This window comes from Ambystoma mexicanum, chromosome 8, assembly GCF_040938575.1.
Source record: "Ambystoma mexicanum isolate Mex_15411 chromosome 8, UKY_AmexF1_1, whole genome shotgun sequence".
In the NCBI taxonomy this organism is placed as follows: domain Eukaryota; kingdom Metazoa; phylum Chordata; class Amphibia; order Caudata; family Ambystomatidae; genus Ambystoma; species Ambystoma mexicanum.
The window spans coordinates 716,075,401-716,100,154 of NC_090929.1; the positions used below are offsets into that span (position 1 = coordinate 716,075,401).

The 24,754-nt window shown below is 45.1% G+C and overlaps 1 protein-coding gene across 1 annotated transcript in view; it reads right to left on the reverse strand.

The window, feature by feature from the left end:
- The window catches only part of MICU1 (mitochondrial calcium uptake 1), a 970,699-nt gene that overhangs the window by 780,600 nt on the left and 165,345 nt on the right, over positions 1-24,754 (reverse strand). Inside the window, 1 exon segment of the mRNA XM_069610522.1 lies at positions 15,986-16,147. Within this exon segment, the coding sequence (XP_069466623.1) occupies positions 15,986-16,146 (161 nt within the window). The 5' untranslated portion in view covers position 16,147.

A 24,754-nucleotide genomic window follows, 5' to 3' on the forward strand; every position in this document is an offset into this window, starting at 1 on the left:
CACCTGAACGGGGTCTGACATCCTGCCAGAGGACCGCGACCACTGGAGCTTGAGAGCCAATTGAAGAGATCTCTTCCGCAACCAGGCCTCTGGCACCAAAAGAATGCAGGATGCAATGAGGCCGAGCAACCTCAAGAACTCGAACACCGGGAGACTCTGGGCATGTTGAAACTTGTGCACCATCTGCAGAATGTGATGAGCCCTCACTGCCCCAGGGATGTGTCGAGCACTGCTCCGATGTACTGGTACCTCTGGGTAGGTGTCAAGTGTGACTTTTTAAGTTGAGGGAGAAGCCTAGCTTGTGAAGGGAGTGGCAGGTGACCGACAGATGATCCAGGACTTGCTCGGGAGGGCGCGCCCTGATCAACCAATCGTCCAGGTAGGGGTAGACGTGAATCCCCCCCTTTCCTGAGATACGCTGCCACAACCACCATGAGCTTGATGAAGACCCTTGGGGCGGAGGTCAATCCGAACGACAGGACCCAAAAATGAAAATGCGAGTCGCCAACCGCGAACCTCAGGTACTTCTTGTGCTTGGGATGAATCGGCACATGAACGTAAGCGTCCTTAAGGTCGAGAGACACCAACCAGTCCTGAAATTGAAGGGCCTGGAGGACTTGAGAAAGAGTAACCATCTTGAACTTGTCCTTCCAGGGGAGCTTGTTCAAACCGCGCAAGTCCATGATGGGTCTCAATCCCCCCATCTTTTTTCGGGATGAAAAAATATGGGGAATACCAACCCTTGTTCCTCTCCGCTACAGGCACCAGTTCTATGGCACCTTTCTCCAGCAGGGATAGGATTTCCTGTGCAAGGAGCGGATCTGGACTCTTCAAAGAGAGATTCCCTGGTGGATTGTCGTGAGGCCACTGCCGGAAAGGAAGACACTAGCTGCGGGCTATGATCTCCAGAACACACACATCTGAAGTAATGGCACGCCATTCTACAAGATGCTGAGCCAGCCTTCCCCCAACCGGCGAACCATGGGACATGGCCTCATGACTGAGCTGAAGCGGCTGCGGCAGTGCCTGAGGGCAAAGAGGCAACTGCCCGAGCGGCCTTGGCACCTCGAGTACCTCGTTTTCCACCTCTGGCACTCCTACGGAGGCCCCTTTGACTTGCAGCTCCCCTCGATCTACCAAAGGAAGAGTAGTATCGAAAGGAGCCTCCCCTCCATTGCTGTCCCCTAGGAAGAAAAGGGGGTAGGTTGGTGAACTGCAGCGCTCAACGACTTCGCTGCAGCTTAGAGGTCTGCAGCCTCTCAAGACTCTCGTCAGCCTTGCTGCCAAAAAGAGGTTCACCATCAAAGGGCATGTTGAGAAGCCGGGCTTGTACGTCAGGAGCAAATCCCGGCTTCCACAACCATGCAAATCTGCACATTACAGTGCTCGCCACCATGGACCAGCTGACACAATCTGCCATGTCCAGACCCGACTGAACGGATTCACACATGGCATCCTTGCCATCCTGAACGGGAGCAAGAAAACCATCCCGTTCCTCCCCTTCGGGAATAGTTTCAACCGCCAAAGACACACAATTCCACAGAGTGTGAGTGAAACGTGCTAAAGCACACACGGAGCTGGCTGCCTGTAAAGCCATACTCCCTGAAGAAAACACATTCTTCGCCCAGCCATCAAAGCGCTTGTCGTCCCTATCAGGAGGGATGGTAGGGTACGATGCCTGCTTTGCTGGGACCGTAGCCACCTGCACCACCAAACTCTCCAGAGTCGGGTGCGTAGTCAAGTAGCAGGGGTCGCTACTGGCCGGACGGTATTTATTCGGCAAAGACTTGCTCACTGCCGGGAGACTCTCCGGAGCAGTGCAAACCGCCGCCACCCTTCTCTTTAAAGCCATATGAAATGGCAGCATCAGGTCAGTGGGTGGACCTTGGTCAAGGATATTAGTCAGGTCATCCTGCAGAAAATCCACTGGTGGCGCAGACCACCCCAAGTACTCCGTCACCCTTGACATGAGTCGCCTTTACGAAGATTCAGCATGCGTACCAGGCTCAGGTCTGCCAAACTCAACCTCCGGGGAGGTATCAAGACCACTGGCGTCATGCAAAGACTGACGCAGGTCTTCCAACTGGCTATGACGAGATAACAGGTCATCGGGAACCTCATCAGGAACTAAACCTTCCTCAGACCCTTCCTCCACCTCAAATATAATCCAGGGGCTGGAACAAATCCCTGGAAGAGGGCACAGAAAAAGGCTCAAATACAGGCCTTACCTATTTCTTCAGGTCCTTCCTCAGAGTTTACACCGACACACGGGGTACCTCCGGTAAAGCCTCCACAAAAGGCGGTGAGGGATTTGGCGCTGACGTCGAGCGTGGCACCGATGGCTTCGACACAGGCCTCGAGGGCGGAGCCCCGAGCGTGTCCTTCGACTGCCTCGGCGCCTATGGAGTCGATGACGTCGACGTCTTCTTAGAAGACCTCACAGGATCCACCGGTCTCAAGGGCGTAGGGGACCGGAACCTGGAGCGGCATGGTTCGAGCGATCCGCCTTGTCCGATCAGGACCTCAAAGGCACCCGATGATCGCGCCGACAGCCCGAGCCCGAAGACGTGTGAGCGGTAGCCCTAGCACGTTCCCTGCCGGCTTCTTTCGAAGGCGCGGATGGAACGGAGCCCTGCGATTGGAAAATTGCCATCATCTCCATACGAAATGCAATCCATTCCACAGGAGAAGAATGCTTGTTTGGACAAGCAACCCGCCGACGGGCAGAGTCCTCGGACGAGCGACCGGTGACGGCACTTCCGCGAGTGCCTCAAAGAGGCAGAGGAATGGCGGGACCCACTCCGAGACCGAGACCCCCTGGACTTACGCCGACGACACAGAGTCGCCTCTCAAATCATCAGTCAAAAGCCCAGCGGATTTCTACTTTCGGGGCTTGGACACACTACCGACAGAAAGCTTCTTCTTCCGCTCCCGCAAGGCTTTCGATGTTAACGACTGGCAATCGCCACAATCATCCGTGGTGTGGTCCTCACAGAGGCACCAGAGGCAGGCGTCATGCGGCTCCGTCAGCCATATCTTGGAACCGCAGTCCCAACACTTCTTGAAACCCAGCCGCGAAATAGAAGACGAAGACATGATATCTTCACAAACAAACAAGTTCGAAGAACCGATAGAAGTACTCAGAAGAACCGAGGCTCGCCGAGATCTCCGAAGCGAACACATTTGCGGAAAAAACCTCAACTGAGGCTACGGGTGTCGTGCGTCCTACTTATAACATCGGCTCGATGGAAGCCCTCGACGTCAGCATATCGACGTCGTCGATGCAGGACGCAGACTCCGAAAAGTTTCCGAAGAAGCACAGCTGTGGTGATTACCTGTCATAGATGTGGAATACGTCGGAGGAACCAATCCCTTCGAAATGTGAAATCGATTTAGGCACAGCAATAAGTTCAAACCTGGAATGTGGATTTATGAGAAAAGAATGGCAATGAATAAACAAATATATCCAACTGAGTTCTGACATTCTAATAATTGTGTCCGATACAACGCTTGCACAGTGGTAACAAGAATGAAGGTATGCATACACTGAAAGTATGGTTTGGTTTTGATTTGAATGTTTAGTACATGAGTAAGCTAAATATTCCAGTAAAGAAAATCCAGGTAATATTATCAAGTTATTAAACTAATAGGATACACAAATTGTCGTATAGACAAGATTATGAGAATATAAAATGTACTTGATATACTGAACGAATTTAAAATTTAGTGCATGGATTAATGAAAATGCTGCTTCGTTTACAATTTTCATGACGTAGTTACTATAGCGTTAACATTAAATCCCTTGGCTAATATGTCCTGAATAACATCAAATACAAATAACTACATACAAATATTAAGCAGTTTATTGCATAGTTTCTTCATGGTTACTTGCTTTGATCTACCGACGTCTTACCTTCAGTTATGTAGTCAACAAGTGTTACAGCACTCATCATTGTGTATTGGCAGCACATGCGCTAATCATGTTCTATAGTCTCTAAAGGACTTGTATAAAACGACCAACATCTTGTATAAAAAGACCAACATGTTTTAGTGTTGTGAACTATGGACCTTCTTTTGCAGGTACATTTTGGCACGAGGAGAGGGGCTTTTGATCGGAGGATCAAGAATACATATCAAACGCAGTGAAGTGATCTATGAGGGCATGCTACTTTTTAATCAATCTAGTGTAGTGTTCATGGTATTGGACATTTATTGTGACCCTCTCAAATAGATGATCTCAGTGCTCCAACGTTACTGAAACAAAAGAACCTGGCGAGGGGGCATTACTGGTCTGGTAATGCCGCCGGAGCTATGATTACAAGCCTGACGGCTCTATTGCCATTAGTACCCTGGCATGTCGTACCAGGGTACTAATAGTATGTGTTTCTGAAGCTGAAACGCGGCATTAAAACTGTTTCTCGACTCAAGCAAAAAAAAATGCCTGCCAAGGATCGGGCAGAAGTGACTACATGTAGTCCCTTCTCCCTTTCCATGGCGGACAATGAAAACATTTCAACAAAATGGCTACCATGGAAAGGGGCTTCTTGCTTTCTATGGCGGCTAATCGCGGGATAGAGATGCGCCGGGTATAGTCATATTCCTGGCACCTACGAGGGACAGAGGAGTGCAGGTAAGTGGGATTTGGGTAGAGAGGGATTGGATATGTGGAAAAGGGTAAGTGGGGGGGGCAGGGGTTGGAGGGAACGCACTGACCTTATGTCCCGGCAAGGGAAGATGACGGCCTCCCGCTCCGAGAAGGCTTGGAGTGGGGTCTTTCCCCATGTGGTAAGGACCCTGTTCCAAGCCTCTTCGTTGTCTGGGAGGCTGCCACACCCCATCGCCAGGTACTAAGGGTAGTTATCCGTAGGGCTCTCAAGAAAAAGGTCCCCTAGCAGCATACTTGGAAGAGACTTCCCCCTTCTGGCTATATTAAGACATCTTATGGGGAGCCTGTGGGAGGAGAAAGAAGGACGTGCATTATAGATGGGCAAATACAGGGGACACTGCCCCAATGCAGGCCCATCAGCCACAAGCCTCAAACACCACAGCACAGCTTTTATAAAAATGTAATCCAGAAGATGAAAAAAGCTGCATCCCGATGGTCAACAAAGCATATTGCCATTGCCAGATACAACAGCACACCACAATTCCAACACGTTAGGCTAGACTTTTAAACGCCATTAACCAGAATCGTAATACATCCCAAACCGCCTTTTTGTCTCCAACTAACCATCTCGCTACCCCATCTTCAGGCACCTTTGAAATACACAAACACACCACCATGCACACCTGACAATTTGAAGACAACTTAGAAAATTACCTCAAAAGAGCAACACTAGAGCTCACATCTTTAGATCAGGTAAACGCCCCTCTGCTCCCTTGGGAGAGTTCACCAATTGGTTCCAGCGACCAGGGTTGTTGTAGCAATGTCATTGCGCTAAAAGGGACTTTGAAAACTAGAGAACATTGTGAAGGTTGCCTGGATGAGAACAAGCAGATTGTGGCCAGCCTAGAAGGCACACATTCCCTTGTTGCAGTAAACCTTGCTCCAGGACAGTATTTGCTTGCGGACGGTTTTGGTATTCTATCTTTCTAGCTGCTGCTTAAGATGCCGTTTGCAGTGGCATCAGACAAATATACTACATCACAAGAAAATGAGTCCAAGAGAGACGCCTGATGCAACTTTAGGGTATCATAAATTGTAAATGAGAGGCCACAGGTACAAGAAAAGGGCCTACTTTCAAGCCTAAAATAGGCATGGTCTTAAGGTCTCACCATGGTGACTGTCTTAGAATGCCACGTCTGCTATAAATACATTCACTTACCTTTCTTGCACAACCTTCTAAAAATCATGGTGACAAAGATAAACAGCATAGGACATTTGTTATACGCTGGTCACAGTATTTCAGAAATACAATCAATGAGGTTATATGTATATGTAATATGTATGTACACCAAGACAAATCATTCCACATCCGGGTATCTAAAATTAATAAAGGATATCCCAACACAAGTGTCTGCAACTCTTGTGGCTGTAGTTATGATATGGCATTTAAAACGCGCCTATACACAAGTGTTTCAAGGCGCGACGAGGTAAGGGAGGGGAGGGGAACGGAGGGAAAACAGAGACACCGATCTTACTACGCCAGATGACATGGAGATAACGCAAGTTGTATTCATAAGGACCATAAATCAGGTGTTTTCTTTTTGGGGACTTCACAGATGTCTATATTCTGTATCAATTTCTTTCCTTGGGCTGTCTCGCCTTTCATGTTAGACTAGTAGATTCAGGATGACGAGAGAAGGCGCACTTAGTGACAGATTCTTCTTCTCTGAACAGTGATAAAAATCACTCGTATTGATCTTGGTGTTCAGGTCCTGCATGCCAAGATCAAAGCGTAACAAGTGAGTACCTCACTCTTAAGAGAAGAATACCCTGCAATACAGTGATGTGGAATAGGGCTTTTCATCAATGCCGGAGTCGAATGTGCATGCATACTCAGATGTGGGTAGGATAAAAGAACAAATACCTGGCTTTTTAGCTTGTCTGATCACTCCAGGATTGGCTCACACTGGGGTACACTTGAATCTTTTACCTTATTGTTTTAGCAACCCATGAAAGAAGATGTTTTGTGCCTCGAGGTATACATTAAGATCACCCCCTCATAGAAAGATGACCATTTGATGAAGCTCTATGGGGTCAGACGTTTCCTACATGGCCAGTAGAGCTTGTTTAGCACCATGGTTTTTGTATCTAGCACCTCAACTAAAAAAGATTATGTTTTGTAGCTGGACTCAGTGCTGCCATCTATCCTTAAACCCAGAGGAACATGGGTTGTTTTTTTAATTATTTTTTTTTACCAATATGTTAGAATAAAGAGTCATAAACCGGTTATCCGATGCCTTTTAAATAGGGGTACTGTCCCTAGATTGCGGTGGTGTACCACGTAACTAGAGAGCATAGTTTTCCTTGAGGTACAGTAGTGAGTGACAAACGCTGCGCACAAATAAAAAAGGCTCTCCTCTTTTTTTATGGTATATTTGAGACATAAGTGTGATCTTAACTTTAAATAAATATACCCCTTTAAGTATTACCTGTTTCTGGGAATTAATTGAGAGCATTTTCATTGTAGTTTTTCTGCCACATTTTTGCAGGGCAACGTCATTCTGATCGGAGGACATTCACCATGTCCCACTTTATCATTTCCTGGGCCAAACAGTACTAAAAGTTCCAAAGGCCTTCATTTTTATTTTAAAAAAACACTTGTGTACAGGAAAGCTATGCCAGCCGCTGTAACACCAAAAACGAACGCAGGCATGGTATTATTTAACCTTTAAACTCTGCATACATGTAAGAACTAAAGAACACACATCATGAGGTGGGGTTACACAAAAAGGCCCTGGAAGCATTTCCATTTCTTATGTTAACTGACAATTCTGGCCTTGCTTTTGGTGAAGTTTGGTACCTGTGCTCCCACAGTACCCATCTGATAGTAGAACATTGAAGAATGCAGTGAGGATCCGCTGCACAGACATGTAATTTGTTGCACCAGTGCAATGCAGTTCTTGCCTTCCTATCGTAATCTTGTGAGTCAGCAAACGGCTTCAACCTTTGATAGCAATGGGGCGCTGCCTTCCGCATTTTATGCCAAGGTGACTTAGTCTTTATGATTTTTCAACCAACAAAATGATTTATTCTCTCTGCGTTTTGTTGTAGAGGAGGGTTGACCGGTGGATTGCAACACAGGGTTAAACTGTTCCTACTACTATTTAAAGGACCGATTGTGACTGCAGGTGAAGCCCACGCTTCTTCGCCTTATCGATTTCCATCTGCCATTAACGGCGCAAGGACAGCTCACAGTAAGCACACTCTCATTAAAGTGGCGAATAAGCATCGTCAAAGAATGCACTATGCTTTTAGGCCATACGTCTGGAAACCCAATAACTTGAATTACCTCGCACAGTTCTAGAATAATTCTGCTCATACTATTCCGAGACATTCACTATTTTACTCAATAGGCTAATGTATATAGTTCACCGAAAACAATCACTGATGAATTCTAATATTACAGAACACGTGTGTTATTTGCATAGCACGTAACCACTTTGAATAACTCCCCTGACGTCACTTGTGACAAGGTTACGGGCACGACCTGGTCAAGAGGGGGTGTGACGCCCTGTCAATCTGGGACAGGAGCCCTGCCAGGGTGTTTGCCAGAGCCAGTTCTGCACTAGAGGCAGGGTGTGGTAGCTGGGAGGGGCCCAGTCTGCCCCGTCTACTTGTGCCTGGCTACAAATGTCAACACTTGTAATCACCCCAGACCTACCATACCCAGCTCTGGCCAGTATTCCTCCTTTCTTGTAGGACTCCAACATCCCATACATCTTTGCTGTGGAGAAGGGCGTTAGGAACCCAACAGCAAGAGCCAGTGATGACCTGCAGGACTGCAGAGCATGAAACTGCAAATTAGCAAGCAGGAAAGTCCACGCTACGCGCTCAGGAGATGGTGCAGCGGAGTGTGGAGGAAGATGGTAGAGAGCGTTTGCCAGGTGAATTATTGATTGGTGAGACCAAGCAGTATTTGGGTGCGAATGCATAAATGGTAGAGTTGCTGAGTGAGATTAAGTGGGGGTGTAGGAGAGTAAGTAAGGGAGAGTGAAAGAAAAGTGATAGAGCGGAACGAGGGGGACTGTGGCAGGAGGTGCGAAGTGTAGCGAGTGTAGAGGGGAGAGCAGTAGAGCAGAGAGCACGCAAGGAGAGAATAGACTGAAGCACATCAGAGGGACATAGAGAGGGAGAGAGGCTCTGGGTTGGTTAACATGGCAGACTGACACCTCCCCAGGCCCCTATCCCCTTACTTGAAAACATGGCCAATATTTTCAACCGGGATTTATAGTTCCCCCACCCCCCTTCCCATTTTAGTTGGTACCTTGAGGATTTCAAATCAACATGAAGTTTTGCCCAAATCTAGTAATAGCGGTAGAGGAGAAAGATGACCACCCCCACATTTCATTTCCTGCCGTTTGGGTAATGATTTGCCAGTTATTTTTCTGTAACAACTTTCTTATTCGCGGGAGGGCAATCTTGGGAGGTCCTTGTTTAGATTAACTACGCAGTTAGTAAATCTTGCCACCCCCCCCCACTTACCTGTGATGTTACTACACCCTGGAGATTCTCCATCTTATTTATCAATACTTTAGCCTCATCGATTGAGCAGTTCTCAAAACCAGATCTTTTCACCGCCTAGTATTCAGCCGATATTTAACAGCTTTTCTCTTTGCCACATTTACAGGCTATTTGTTTAGCGAGATAGCAGTACAGGGGGCTTGTCGATGGGTTCCCACAATTAGACAACTATTGTGGTAAATGGATTCGACGATTTATGCAATACTGGATAAAGTACAAACTAGCTAAATGTAGTGCAGTACAATATCAACTTTGCCAACCAACTTCGTTAAACTATGCAATGACTTAGTGAATGAAAATGTACTACTTAAAACCAGAAAACGTCAAACGTGCATAAGCAAAATGTAATTAATACAACCGACAGTTAGATGGCCCAGATGACTGCACTGCCAGCATCCTTCCTGGCTGATTACAAAGAAAATATGTAGTCCAGTTGTCATTAGCAGAAAATGTTTGCAATCACTACTTTGGGTTGCACGCAATTGCCAGTAACAAAAAAAGTATAATAGTTTAAGACCAGTGATGCACTTTCTGACACGTGCATTACTTCCCATGCTTGGAACACCAGTTTGTGGGACCACCAATAGTCCAAGCCCCCCACCCCAGCACCGTTGTGGTAGCACAGGCCAATACAATTCATTTTGAGTACAAGACTGAGAACAGAGGTCTCCCGGGCTCAATAAATTCACTCTGGCTCGGAACGCCTTAACAGCTAGCGGGACACCCATGGTCAAAATTCCCACACCAAGGCCTCCGGGCCGCTGCCCTATGTTTCAGAATTACTGCACTTTCAGCTTACGCTCCATGAGTGGGGCAACCTCTCTGCAGTTAACCCAAGGCCCTACTGGACTGGACTCATTTGCTCCCCCCACGCCTCTTTCTTTCACCTCCGTCTGTACACATGCATGACCTAAATGTACTAGCACTAGTTAGTCTGTCCTGTTCCCCCCCAGCTTGGTCGCAACTAACACTTCATGCACTAGGAGAAATGCTGTCAGGTCTAGTATGCTAGTTCTTCTGGTAGATCAGTCTGAAACTTCAAGGCCTAACAAGGACTACTATATTCCCTTGTCCCCTTCCCGCCTTGAAGTGCTTTGAAGAACTCCACCTGTGTATAAGTGCTGCATAAACAATTACAACACAAAGTTTGCTGCTTAGTCACTACCTGCAGCTGAAGATTACAATCTCTCCTGTATAGGCTGATGTGAAAACCAACAGCACGTCAGCCTCCTTTGGCTGTCCTCCAAGAAACACCAGCCACCCACCTTCCTTATTGCTGTGTCACCGACCGAGGCAGCAGATCTCAGATGTTTCATGGGGGGCATAGATGTCAAGATGCCCCTCAAACTCCTCCAGACCAAACAGCCGAAAAAGTAATGTGGCACCCAGCAGGCTTTCTTACAAGGACGACCAGCCCGATGTTAAATCCTTTTATTCCTCTTGCTCTTGGATGCCCACAGCAGAAACAGCAATGCAGTGCACTTTCCTTCATCCTATAGTTTCACCCGTAGAAACAATCACTAGATTGAAATGCATTTTCTATGATGAAAAGCGTCGCTCTTTTTTTCTTCTTTTTTTAGAAAGTTTCCGGACAAAGCAGGAACAGTGATTTATCTAAATAAACAGAACAAACCTCGTCATACTAAAGAGGCAGTACAGCCTTAAAAGTAAAACAAAAACAACAAAAAACTCTGCAGGCTGAAGGTAGATGTGGTTGAATTTGTATGGTGCCTGTAAACTGTGCGCTAACTTTAGAAACTTTCTTCAAAGGAAAAAGGCACGTGTGTGTTCAGTTTCTGAATTTAATAAATTTATTCCAATTGTCATCAATTATATTGTATTTTTCTCATACAAATCTCGACTTGATTTTGTATCAATTTCATACATCACTTTCTCTACATTTATCTCTCTACACATGTTCCCTCAAAGTGATTCCTATGGATCATCAGGAGAGATAGCATAATGTTGGTCTAACAGACTTAATTGTTCTGTCCCATGAATTGTTCATGTAATGCATTCATATCTTTAGTGTTATCATTCCTTTTGCTATTTTTCAAGTGCAAAATTGAAGGATCCGACTGTCCTCACAGCGCCGGAACCTGCAGAAGGTAGATGTGGCAAAGGGACACTTGTTTAGGACTTGGAGCCTTGCTTGGGAAAAGCAGTAAAGGGTACAGCGACCCACCGCACCTCAATCAGAACACAATGAGAAATCAAAATGGGAGGAGGGCCCTTCTTCCGACAGACGTTGTGCTTCTTCTCTTTGGATGAAGATCACAGCCAAATGAGAACCATCAATGAAAGCACAGGTGATCGAGAATACAACCTATAATAGAGAGGAGGTTGTCGAAAGGGGGGCCAGAAACTAGAAAAGCAAACTGCAAAATAAGCAGCAGACAACATCGAAACATCAAATAAGGAGGGTTGGAGCAAAGCACAAGGGAAAAATATGGTGATCACTTGAATCAGAAAAGTGTAGAGAACCTGAATAGAAGTGGCAGAGATCAGCGATAACCTGAACCTAGGAGGGGCTGACTCCGTAGATACGAGGGGAATGGAGAAACCTCAAACTCACAAGGTGCCAAGGCCCCTAGCCAAAGAGGTGTTGAGAATTCACCACCCCCTGGCTCCCTCAGTCAGAGGTGTGATGAAAGCCTCAAGCCAGAGCAGTAATTCAATCCCAAACCCAAACGATTCAGAAATTGCTAAAACCTCGAGGGGTTTCGAAGAGTTGAATCAGAGTAGAGAGAAGAATCGTGAACGAGAGAGGTGCTCAAACTTTGGACTTAAGAAAGCGGATTTTGAATTTGATGGGTGATGAAACCGCAAGAACTCCGGACTATGCAAATACTTAATGCTGAAAGATGTCAGGAGGACCAAACCACTTGAGATGGGAGGAAATGCAAATGAACATAGTTCTGTTTTGTTGGCCTGAGATGTTATATGTAGCTCCTGATACTTGTTGGCATCACACTAACACTGCTTTATTAGCAGGAGCTTAAATAATACCTCACCCAGATTTGAAAGCCTTCTGCTTCTCTTCAATCTTGCTTTGATAAACCTATAGGCGTTCACAACCAGGCAAAATAATTTGATATTCAGAGTTATTTATATGGTGAATGTAAATTACTGGGAGAGGAGGAAGGAGGTGTGTGTGCGAAATAAAAATACAAGTTTTCTTTTGACAAAACAGTCACTCTTGCATCCCCAATTACACATATTTTCTTCACTTACACGCTAACGAGGCTTGCTATGGTAAACAATAAGTTAATATTAATTTCACAAGACATTTTGTTTTTTCCACCAAGGATCCTGTTGCCTGCACGTATCAGCTGGTGCCTCGACTAAAGAAACTACGATTCAATTATTTTTATAAGAGGTTTACTGCGAAACTGCATGGTCTGCTTATCTGATGCACGCTTATCCGTGCTTTTTCCACTTTTTCCAGCTGCCCTGAGAGACACTTCACCTTACATACCTTTAAGCTAGTTTTCTCCCTCTCCTCTCCTCTCCTCTCCCCCCCCCAACTGGAGGTAAATGTACCAGAATCAAATTAGAACTGGAGGATATTAGAAAATCACCACTGGTGAAAGTCCCTGCATTTATTCTTTAAGGGTCTTTCCACTATAGATTGTTTTTTATTCAGTAATGCACTCCGAGGGGACTCATCCATTTAGGGGATGCAGTAATGTGGTGTGCCCATCAGTGAAGGCGAAGGGGTTGGAGGGGTGGCATAAGGAGTGGTAGGCGAAGGGGGGGAAGCTGAGGAGGGACAGAAGACGCCTATCAAGGAGGAGGAGGAGCCAAGTGCCCTGGGCCAGGACAGTGCCATTCTGGTACATATTAATTATAGTCCTGGAGGATGGGAAGTGTGCCAAGAGCACTTCCAATCGGGTTGCACCATTAATGGGCAAAGAGAAAGGGGAGAGGACTGAGACACATGGGGAATCCAAAGGGAGGGAACGACAAAGAGGATGTCAGTGACAGTCTGTCTGGAAGAAGCATTGACACAGGTGTCAGTGATGGGCAGGCCTGGATTGGAAGCCAGGATATCTTTAACCTTTTCCTTCCAGACTTCGAAAGAGATCGGATAGGCGATAGTAACAGTGTAGATGGGGGAGATGGAGAGCACCATGAAGGGGGAGAGTAGAGAGATGGAAAGGGGGGGAAAAGTGGGATGGAGAAACTGCACAATGCATGACCAATTTACCTGGTGGCCTAGCAGCAAGACAGGCGCAGACGAAGCTGGTGCCTTGCTGCTCAGCCTCTGGGGGCCACCACAGTGCACTATTCAGCAGGGTGCCACTGTGATGGCCGGGCTCACATCTGCCAGCCCATCCGCATGCCACTGACAATGTCCAATTTCCACCGTGGGACTCAACGGTTATGGGGGTTTCTCACTGCATTGTTCACTGTTGCTCTCAGGCTCCAACACCCCAATTTGTCACTGTTATGGGCTGTGCCACCTGCGATTGTCACTTGCTGCCCCAATCCACTTACCTGGGTGACACCCTGCAGTCTCTGCGTGCCTTGGGGTGCCGTCAGTCTCCCATCAGCATCTCTGGCCCCAAACCCCTCACTCAGCTGCCCCATGGTGCCGCATGTATGCCTGTACCTCATTTGCAGCGTTATCTGCTGTCTGTCGCCCGCTGCATAACACGACTTTTCAACGGCCTCTGATCTTTGCCAAGGTCGAGGCCCAGTGATCTAGGCACGCAACTCAGGTCTTGGCACCATTCTGCCCTCAGCGGCAATGGTCCCACTGCTGCCATCTTGCCGCTCAATGAAGGGGTCCGTCCAAAGCTGCATACAACTCTCTGCCCTGCCTCTTCCGACCGTCTCGGCACTGCAGCTTGGTAGCCAACCACTCTGCCTGATGTTCGGTGTGAACGGCACAGTATCCTCTTAGAGCTCCTCCCGCTGCCACCAGGCTCACGGATTGCCTCTCAACAACCCTGCACTGGCCGCTTATTTCCTGATGCCATGCTCCACTTCTGTCTGCTGCCACCCGATGCTCTCCTTAACCCTCCGGGTGGGTTTGTTAATGGCAGAGGGTCTATCCTCAATATCCCTATTCACCAGGCAGATCCAGTTGTTGATAGGGTCACATATCCACTGAGCAAGTAGGTTTTTTCAGGGTCCCTGTGGGGCTTTTCATCTGCTCCCCAAACTCACAGCCTGCGAGGACCCTGCAACAGAGCCGAAGGAGCAGCCGGAGTCCAACAGATATCATCCCAGGGTGTGTATGCAACCCGGATAAGTGGACACTCTCCCTCACCTTTCCATACATTCATTCATTCAGTTCCAATTCCTCTCATGTCTCCTCTGTGGTCACAAGCCTGTCAAGTCACGGCCACTGGGCTCACGTTCAGATCTCTGCAGTTTGAGACCACACAGGCTTCACAGTTCACTTCTCACGCCGCTTTCCCATCTATTGTGGCTTTATTGTGGTTATACTTCCTGTCATCTTGTCGAGGCTCCAGCAAACAAACAGTTAAGGATGCAGTGAGGTTCTGTAATGCATTCCATGATACAGTCTTGGTGAGCAAAGTTGCAAAATACATCAACAGAGCATGGCTCGTTACAATAAAATGTATAGATTCAGCCAAATAACAAATGGTTTATCCATATATACGTGTGAACAAGCGACTAGCGCATCGCAAAACGTTATGCTGCCGAATTGTCTGCGTTTTATATCTTGTGAATGTTGCTTTTTCATGCTTTTTAACTAGTGCAAAATGCACAAATAAACTACTTGTTTTCAATTGATGGACTCCTGGTTTCCAAACACAGTTGGCTATGTGGAAGAGTGCTCCTTCACCCTGCAAACCTTTGACAAAAAAAAAATATCAAAAGAAATCCAATGAAGCAATCGACAAAATGTTTATGGGAGCGTGCCATCTTAACGCCAAAGAACAGCATGGCTGTCGTAATCAATAAGATACTTATTCCTTCGAAGGAGTTCAAAGGGAATAAGAATCTGTAAACCCAGTGGTTTAAAGTGATGATACAGTCCACAACCCTGTAGAGTTCTACAACACTTTAAATCCTCCCTGTCTTCCAAACACAAACATCAAAGTTGGAGCACCTGTGATATTATTTTGGACCCTCAACCCACCCAAGCTCTGTAATGGCACCAGAATGCGAGCGAAAGCTCTCCACAGAAATGTGATTGCGGCTACGGTGCTAACCAGTTCTGGCCAGGGGTGAGCTGTGTTCATACCACAAATACCCCTTATAAATTCAGAATATCCATTTGAATTCAAAGGACTTCAGTTGCCTTAAAGGTTTCTTTTGCCATGACCATCAACTCCGAGGAGCAGACTGAAAAAGGTAGCAGGGATTGACCTAAGGGAAGGCGGCTTCCCACATGGGCTGTTTTACGTGGCCCGTTCCATGGTGCGCTCGCCTAACTCTCTGGTAATCCTTGCACCTGAAGGGAGAACCACGACTGTACCAAATCCCAAAATCCGCAAGAGCTAAGCCGCGGGCAACAGCTGGTCTTATTATGATTTTCACTTTAGAAGACATCTGTCGTTTGAGTCTTTAAGGCATCCATTATCTTTAACTATTTTAATCATTTTATTGGGCTAGTTGAGGACTTATCACCATCATATCTTTTTAAAATTATCTTTCAAAATTGAACTTGTACATTTTCTGTTTGGATTGCACTATTTTTAATCATATTGTCTACCTATTGGTTTTATAGCGAATAAAACTTTAAAGTGAAATGAAGCTGGCATGAAGGTTCGATGATCCACAACATGTAGCAAATCTCAAATCAATGATTGCACCTACGTTTTCCAGAGGAGTCCAGCACTTGCAGATGCTGCTGTTGCTCCAATAAAGGCGGCCACCATTAGCCTGCGCCTGCTGCTGGCGGGATGCGCAACTCCATGGTATCGTCTAGAAACAGCAGCCAGCCCTGCAACAGCAGGCAAGAATCGAAGGCGAAACATCCTACAAAGAAAGTACAATTAAATTGGATTATTTGTCTAGAAGGTCAAAAGAGATGAACAAGTGTGATTCACAACAAAGTTAAAGGAATAGCCAAATAAAACACATTCTATCTACTGCTAATGCAGCTACATGATACTAGGGATGCAAGTCCTGCATTTGACTCTTACTGCAGGTTCTATCATTAGGAAGGGCTCACAGTTTCAGGGTGTCTATCCAAATAAATAAAAGGAGGCTGGCACAAGGTTACAACACTGAGCCCCGCAAACTGCACTACTGTCAAACCAAGATGCTCAACCCAAAGAGCATACATCACGGACTCGGTGAGAATTGCAGTTATCCGTCTTAGTTACTGGGGCACGGAATCTACTTGCAGGTTCCAGGGGAGGGAATACACACTGTAGTCCTGAATAATGGCTCCCAAGGGGCTGAACCTATAACAGTCTTTGAAAGTGCACCAGTTTCGTGTATGCTGTATTGATTTGTATGCTCGAGGTTTGCTTTGACCTCTTGCTCTGCTGATTTGTATTATAACGTCCAGCAAGGGCCGGCTTTTCATTTACACCCAATCAACGGGATGCTGGTAAATTACCGTGAGAGGTCATCTTTGGATTTATTTGTTCAGCTGTAGTATAAATGTGACTCAGAAAACACATTCTTCAAAATAGTACCAAAGCAATGGTGTGGATTTTCATTAAAATAGCAAGACCGTTTTACTCCTAAATAGGATTAGACGTTTTAAAAAAATAATTTAAAAAGAATTTAGGAATCGAACTATATTGTGTTTGTAAACTCATATCATTAGTCTAAGTAGATGCTACGTACTTCCATGTACAAAAGTGTTCTGCTCTGCCCATTTGTAATAAGTCGAGGTAAGTGGCATGATACACATAGTTAGCAAAAAATCTAAGCTGCCGTCTCAGATCCTGTGATCAAATTCAGAGTCCCCCAGGCAACTGGATCTTCACGTGGCTGCAGAAAACTGCCGCCCTGAATGTCTCCCAAAAAAAAAAAATATATAAATAAAAACACATTTTTTGTGGTGAGTGTAAAAACCACAATGGTATATGAGAACAGCGTTTTTTTAAATATTTTGTCGTTTTTACCAAAACATTATTCCCTTAATGACAAAATATGTAAAAGGTTTTAAAATAAGCTAGTGGCTTGTTTCAATAGATTGTATAACAAGAAAGCATTTTAACAATTGTGCCATTTTCACTCTTAGGGTATCAGATACCTCTGCTAAAAATCCATGCGTTTTATCTTAACAAGTTTGCAGTTATGCAGCATCTCCAATCAACGTCATAAGAACAAGGTTAATGTAACGGTTATTGGTTTTAATGTTGCAGGCAATTACTATAGGGCACATCAAAACGTTAGCGTCAAATAAAGATGAGAAAATAATTTTGAAATTATTACCTCAAAAGCCAAAAGCATTCTACTAAATGAGCACCTCCATTCGATTCTACGAGCAATATCTACATCACTGCATTGGCAACCTATATGCATTTCCCACTATAGTTCGCGTCGTTTTTATAGGCAGGAAGCGGTTTCACATGAGGAACTAATCTCAGTAGCTCAGAAATATTGGAATGACTCATGCACGCCATTTTCCCAAGTGGAAGCATTGCCAATGGGCATAGCCATCTAGCACACTGGGGCATCTGTGACTTTATGCGTCAAAATGTCTGCACTTCGGAGATTATTCATACTTAGGAAGTATTCAGACGCCCTTTGTTTTACTTGGGTTAATACAGTGCTGGCCTGAGCTCACGCATTCCCACTGTATTATAAATGGTACTGTCACCATGATTCTTTCCCGCTTTTTCTATGGTTTAATTAGACAGTGTTGCGTTCTTATGCTGCAGTTGTTGTGACACAAGCATTTTCATATTTCTTTTGCTCGTTTTAAAACTGGCCACAGCTTCCTCATAGATCAGGGAGCCCCAACATTTTGAGAGTACAGGCCAACATTTGTTTATCAAATGAAACAGTGAGCAACATCTGTGCCTCAACCGAACATGGGTGGCAGCAAAATGATTTCAACCTAAATTAGAACAGTCAAAATCGAATATTACAAATAGAACCTGTTAATGTGCACCAATTAGCAATCTAGCCGAGTTGCAAATCTAGACCATGCAGATTTTAAACTTCATGTTAGATTATAAGGAATGCACATGGAAATGCAGCATTTTTAAGAATGCAAGAGCATAAACACTGGACAAATTATGTACGTCATTCCCCAAGGTATTAAGCACAGTAGCAAATGGTGCACCTTTAAGTATCTTAGGTAAGGCATATTGGTCACACATTGGGACATGCAAGGACCACTGTATATAGTGGGTTTTGAATTGTACCTTTGATATTTGGGGGAACTATATTGGCATTTTAATAAAAAAAATGAAAACAAGTTAATCAGAGTGGAAGAAATGTAATGTCTTGATAGGGTAATGAGTAGGACTCATTTCTGGAAAATATGCGTGATGGCTGCAAACGCAAACCTTGCATCTAGACATATGAAAATGATGCAATGATTGAAGATTTGGCATACATAGCACCTATTTGTCAATGTTCCACTAACTAGCTGTGTAAAGGAAGAGATGGCAATTTCTCATCAAAACACAAACCTGGGCCCGTGGGGCATTTATTTTGCCCATTGAAGTATGCAACATTTCTGACAAATATGATTGATGGATAAAACACAAACCATGCATCTACAAAAAAAAAAAAAAAAGCTAATTCGGAACCTATGTGATTAACCGACAAATGGCCATTCATGTCCCTTATTTGTCCATTGTGCACCTGCTAAATTCTGCTTACAGCCCCATTTAACCCTACTGGATTGCAGAAGGGGCAGGCCCATCTGGTTACAGTAGTTGCTGAACAGATTAAGTACCCGCTCCAGTCAGTGCTCCTGATCACAGTGGTGCGCAGATTGAGAAGTGTTGTTGTAGTGGGCTGGCCTAGTAAATGGTTTTACTAGTGAATACAGCAACAGTACAACTGATCTGTCCTCGACTTGCCTATCAATTGCCACCTCATTAGGTTAATATGTATTGCAAACCCACACAGCCCGTGTAGGCTAGGTGTAGTCTGAGATGGTTATTGTACCTTATTTTACCAGTCACAACTTCCAAAAGCTTGCCTTATCTGTAGTCTCAATTAATTTCAGTGGCCTCCAGCCATACTCCCTGTGCAACGCAGACCTACAAGACTAACATTTGAAGCATAGAAAACATGTCATTGCATGATCAGTCAGCCCTACAGATAAGGGGTATATCGGCCACTTTTACTACCTAAAAATTGGCAAATGCTCCCAAAAAAATCAAATAAAATCAAAATAAGGAGTAAAAATAATTCTAACAAGAAACGGGGAAAAGAGATGTAGAATCCTGAGACACTGCATTCACCCTCACAGATCCTTGGATATGTTTGGACCAGTAGTACACGTAGTACCACAGGAAGAAGCTACCATTTGAACTGCCTGATTGGAAGAAGAAAACATGCATCTTTTAATGTGCATATAGCTAGGTGCGAAGAAATAATTACAAAAACATTTCAGTTTCAGTTAAAACCTATTTTTACTCGTTTATAAAATACTCTCATTGGGAATTGGACTTACATCTTTACTCACTAAAAAATCATTTTACCCCCTAAAAAAAAAAAAAATAATAATTTTACTTCCTACTCGCTTTAAAAAATAGGGAGTAAAATACTCCCACTTCCAAATCTTATCCGAGCACTGACTCAGTGTCCATCAGACCCTCCCAACCCCTGACCTTCAGCCCACTACAATGACAGCTCCAACACATGTAATATGCATCAGTCATGGCAGGCGGATTGTTTAGCTTTACCAACGTTTCCTAGCTCAGCCTACAATGCCATTGTTGACGCATCACTCTAGTACCTCTACCTCCTTGATCTCCACAGTGACCCAGAATAACTCGCTAGCAACATTTTAGGATGCTGAGGACATCATGTTACTCGAGCTACACGTTGGAGATCACAGTCATAAAATAACTGGTTCCAGCACAAAGTGAAAAGCCATCCTTTACCCCTTGTATGCCAAAGGGGCGTAAGGAAAGACAATGCCATCAATTACAAGTAAAAGAAATATAGAAAGTGAAGGGGCTGGATCCAAGGCATACATTAGTTTACAAAAATTGATTAGCAGAGTTTGCTAATTAAAATTGTATTGATTAGCAAACAGACCCATTTGATTAGCAATCTTGTACTAATATTGTTAATGTCACCAGAAGTTATTTGTACTGTATACATGAAATGAGCAACAATATAGCATTTTAGCTTACAGTTGAAATAAGACAGTCAGAACAGTTAGGACTTGCAAATTCATTAAAATTCAGCTAGACCTGCAGGTCGGGTAACTTTTTACCTATTCAACCTAAGAGAAATGCACTCAACCTATAGCAATGGATGACAACAAATACGAGATCTGTAAAATGGTGCATGTCACTACAAACCTGCTTTATGGCTGGCACACTGCTGCCACCCAGAGGGCAGCTATGCACAGTGAACTTTTATTTGACATTTACTGCAAACAAAGTACATGCTAAATAAACGTTTCAAACATCCCTTGCAAATGGTACTCACACTTCATAAAATCTACTCGTCTACGCAAGTGCGCAAAAAGACTTTGCAAGCCATGGATAAGTGTCTGTAAAATGTAAAGGGGTAGCTGCATGAAGCGACACAAATAGATATGATAATGAAATCTCTCTGAAAAAACAGTTTAGTTAGCTGTCTCCTGAAGGTGCGAATATATAATGCAATCATAATTACAAAGCACATTGAGCCCTGGATGATTACTACAGTGTATGGTAGTGCAGTGGATCTGTAGATGTAGCAACTGGATGGAACTACCGATCACTACTTTGCGTAAACATCTAGTTAGATTTGTGTATTTATTATGTAAGAGGAAAGAAAGTAGGAGACTACTCGGAGTGGATGGCGTAGCAAGCAGAGAACTGGGCAAACTAGGTGTAATATTGTAGTTTGTGGTCAGCTCGCTTTCAGGGTAGCTGGTATAAAGCAAAAGGGTGATACAATAGTCTGTCAATGAGTATGACATCAGTTAATGAGTCGAGCAGCAATGGCACAGATGTATGCAACCAGCAATTTACAGAACTAGGTTTGCCATTAAAAGCATTTCATCGTGTGATCATGCATCATATTGACAAGTGAACACATTTGAAAATGTACATCTTCATCAACTAAATTCAATATGAGATTTACATACATTACCCTAATCTTTACTGTAATGCATGGAGACAATGCAGTGTTTTACCAGTGTCAATACTATAATTATGCATTATGTAACAACTTACATTTTTAGGAATGGAATTGTATGACAGTCTTTTAAAAATATATAAAGTTAACACATTCTGGTCTTTGCCAGACAAGATATAGTTGGCTTAATAAAAGTATCACTAAAACTATCATCGTGATCTTCTGGTTTGCAATTATTTTAAAAAAGAAAAGGAAAAATGCAATTTTTACCCAGCACTCCCACAAAGGCCTTTGGCACTTAAGTGGAGGAGATGATTACTGCTGCACTTTCACGCCATTAGCACTTGAAGTGAACAGAGAAAAGAAGGAAGGGCGCATCAAGGGCAAGAAAGGAATGCAGGGCTAGCTGTGCTTTGATTTAACATGGCAACTTGCTTTGCTACACAAGTGTCAATTTGATTAGCAATTGCAAAGCAAATTGCTATGCGACACTACTTATTGTATGCCTTGGAATCAGTGACATACACCGTCTAGTCATGATTTTCTAGCTGCATCCCCTAATTAGGTTTTTACCTTCCAGCCACCCCTGATGCAGCATTTATAACCAGACCATTACAAATTGACAGCCAAGGAGGTGAAATTGTTTATGAGGAATGGCAAATAAACAACTTGAGCCAGAAAGAGACCACCTCACTGAAGCCACCTAAACGGGCAGGGCCTGCGCCAGTCGCGTAACAGTGAAGTTCTGTACCCCTGGGAAGGTACTGCAGCATATGGTGAAATGTTGGGGATGTTGTACGCGGCCAAGAGGCAGATAAGAATGTAGAATTCCCCCCAATCCCCCTCTTGTGTGCTGCTGGCATTCCTCAATGTAGGAGCCACATTCTGGGGCAGCCCCAAGTTGTAGGATAGCAGAGTACATTTGCTATCGGAAATTGCGTCAATGACCAACAATGGTTTAGAAAATGTCCACTACATCACAAACTCTGGCTTTGTGGAGTGAGCAACATGTAGACGACGTGCGTGGCATGCAGTTAAGGATTTACGCTACGAGTGTCCATTCTCAATGTTCCGTCACATGTTTCACCCCAGCATGTGTCTGACTGTCCACACAGTGCAGCATGCCACATTCAGGGTTGCACCCTACCAAACATCCATATCTTAAAGCTTACCAACATGCAGAACGCATTTTGGCAGTCAGAGTCAGGTAATGGAAGTATTATTTCAAGCTTGCAGTTTAGAAAAGTATTGAATTGTAGTGCCATGAGCTAAAGAAAACCCTTTGCCATCAGCACATTTGGACGCCCTGGTTCACAAGTTAGCATCATCACCTTTCAGCCAGAAGATATGCATGGAACGGTGAAGCCATTAACTCTTACTGGTCACCGACTCACCCCAAACACACACACAAAAAAATATGTCTGGTAATCCTATTTAGGAATAAAAAGGTCTCGACTAATGCTATTTTAATGAAAATCCACACCATTGCTTTGGTACTATTCTGAAGAATGGGTTTTCAAAGTTTCCCAAAAGAGGAGCCACTTGTGGGGATGGTCACATGCATGACATGAGGTGAAGCAACCCATAGAAAACTGACGGACTGTTTTAACACCTTAAAAGACAACGGGGGTAATTCATAGATTTGCAGAGGCAGCGCACGTGAGCAGCGCGGAGAGGGAACGTGCACCAGCGTGCGCCAGCCGTGTGCACTAAACAGCATTCTGGCGCACCGCATATTGATGGAATTGTCAAGCAATTTTGAGCGCTGATGCAGAGAACATCCCGCAGCGCCAGTTACACCCCCAAGAACACCCCTTGCGCAAGGAAAAGTCATTGAAATCCCCAATGCAGCGCAAAGGGTCACACTAACCCTGGACCAGTTTACAGGGCTGCTACACTGTAATCGCGTGAAAATACTACGCCTACCCCGCTCACCGCAGACAAAACGCGTGAAAATTTACTCTCGCACCCCTCGGATGTCGGCTGCCTGTGGGGCATGCCCAGGGTGGATGGCCCCGCCTGCGGGGCATGGGGAGGGTGAGTGGGCTGCCGGTGGGGCATACCCAGGGTGGATGGCCCCGCCTGCGGGGCATGGGGAGGGTGAGTGGGCTGCCTGTGGGGCATGCCCAGGGTGGATGGGGTGCCTGCGTGTATCTCGGGGGTGCGTGGGAAGTTTCACACGCAATACCCCTGATGAGAGTGGGGTATGTGTATTTCGAGGGTGCGCGGGGAGTTTCACATGCAATAGGCCTTGGGCGAGCGGGATACGTGTATTTCGGGGGTGCACAGGATGTTTTACACACGATTTTGCATTGTGGCCCCTCCCAGGTGTGGCCTTTCCCACCTCCCCATGCCCTGCAGGCAGCCCACACCACAGGGGACTACCGTACAACCCTCACCATGGCCTGCAGGCAGCCCACATAGCACCATGCACTTGTGAGCCCCGATTCATGTCCCCCAAAGACAGGCACCCACCATTGACGGGCACCTGCCAGCAGGCCCAGACTCATGTCCCCCCGCCCGGCACATCATCATACTCCAGACCCATGGCCAACCAAATCCCACTCCACTCCACTCCACTCCACTCCACTCCACTTTTAATTCCCAATGTCATGATAGAAAATAAAGAACCAGCACGCCCATGAAAACATGTCCCTCAGAGCCACACAATGGCGACACGACTGTGAAAAACCACACTGTGACATGCAAAAAACAAATGAGAGATGACCACACAAGTATAGAAAAAAAAGTGTATTGAAGAATAAACCAAATGAATAAAACAAAAGCACACAATAATAATAATAATACATATTCCAAGTCCGAAGTCCAAAAATGAAAATAAAAAGAAAATGAATGCTGTAACCAATAAAATCCAAATGAAAATGGCTCCAATGGGCCGTCCATCAAACAAAAAGAACAAGTTACTTTCTTACCTGGTAACGTTCTTTCGATGGGATGGTCCGACGACGTATTCCATATCTATGACATGTAATCACCACAGCTGTGCTGCTTTGGAAACTTTTTTCGGCGTCTGCGTCGATGACGTCGATGCGCCGTCGTCGAGGACCTCCTCCGACGTCCGACGTCATCCGATGTGATAAGTAGGACGCACGACACCCGTAGCCTCAGTTGTAGTTTTTTCCCCCAGAACGTGTGACATTAGTCAATTGCCAGTCAGACACAAAGCCTTGTGGAACGTAAGCTGCAATCGCAAAAGAAATTCTGCAGCGGGGAAGGCAGGGCGGGAGCGATATGGAATACGTCGTCGGACCATCCCATCGAAAGAACGTTACCAGGTAAGAAAGTAACTTGTTCTTCGAGGGGATTGGGTCCTCCGACGTATTCCATATCTATGACAGACTC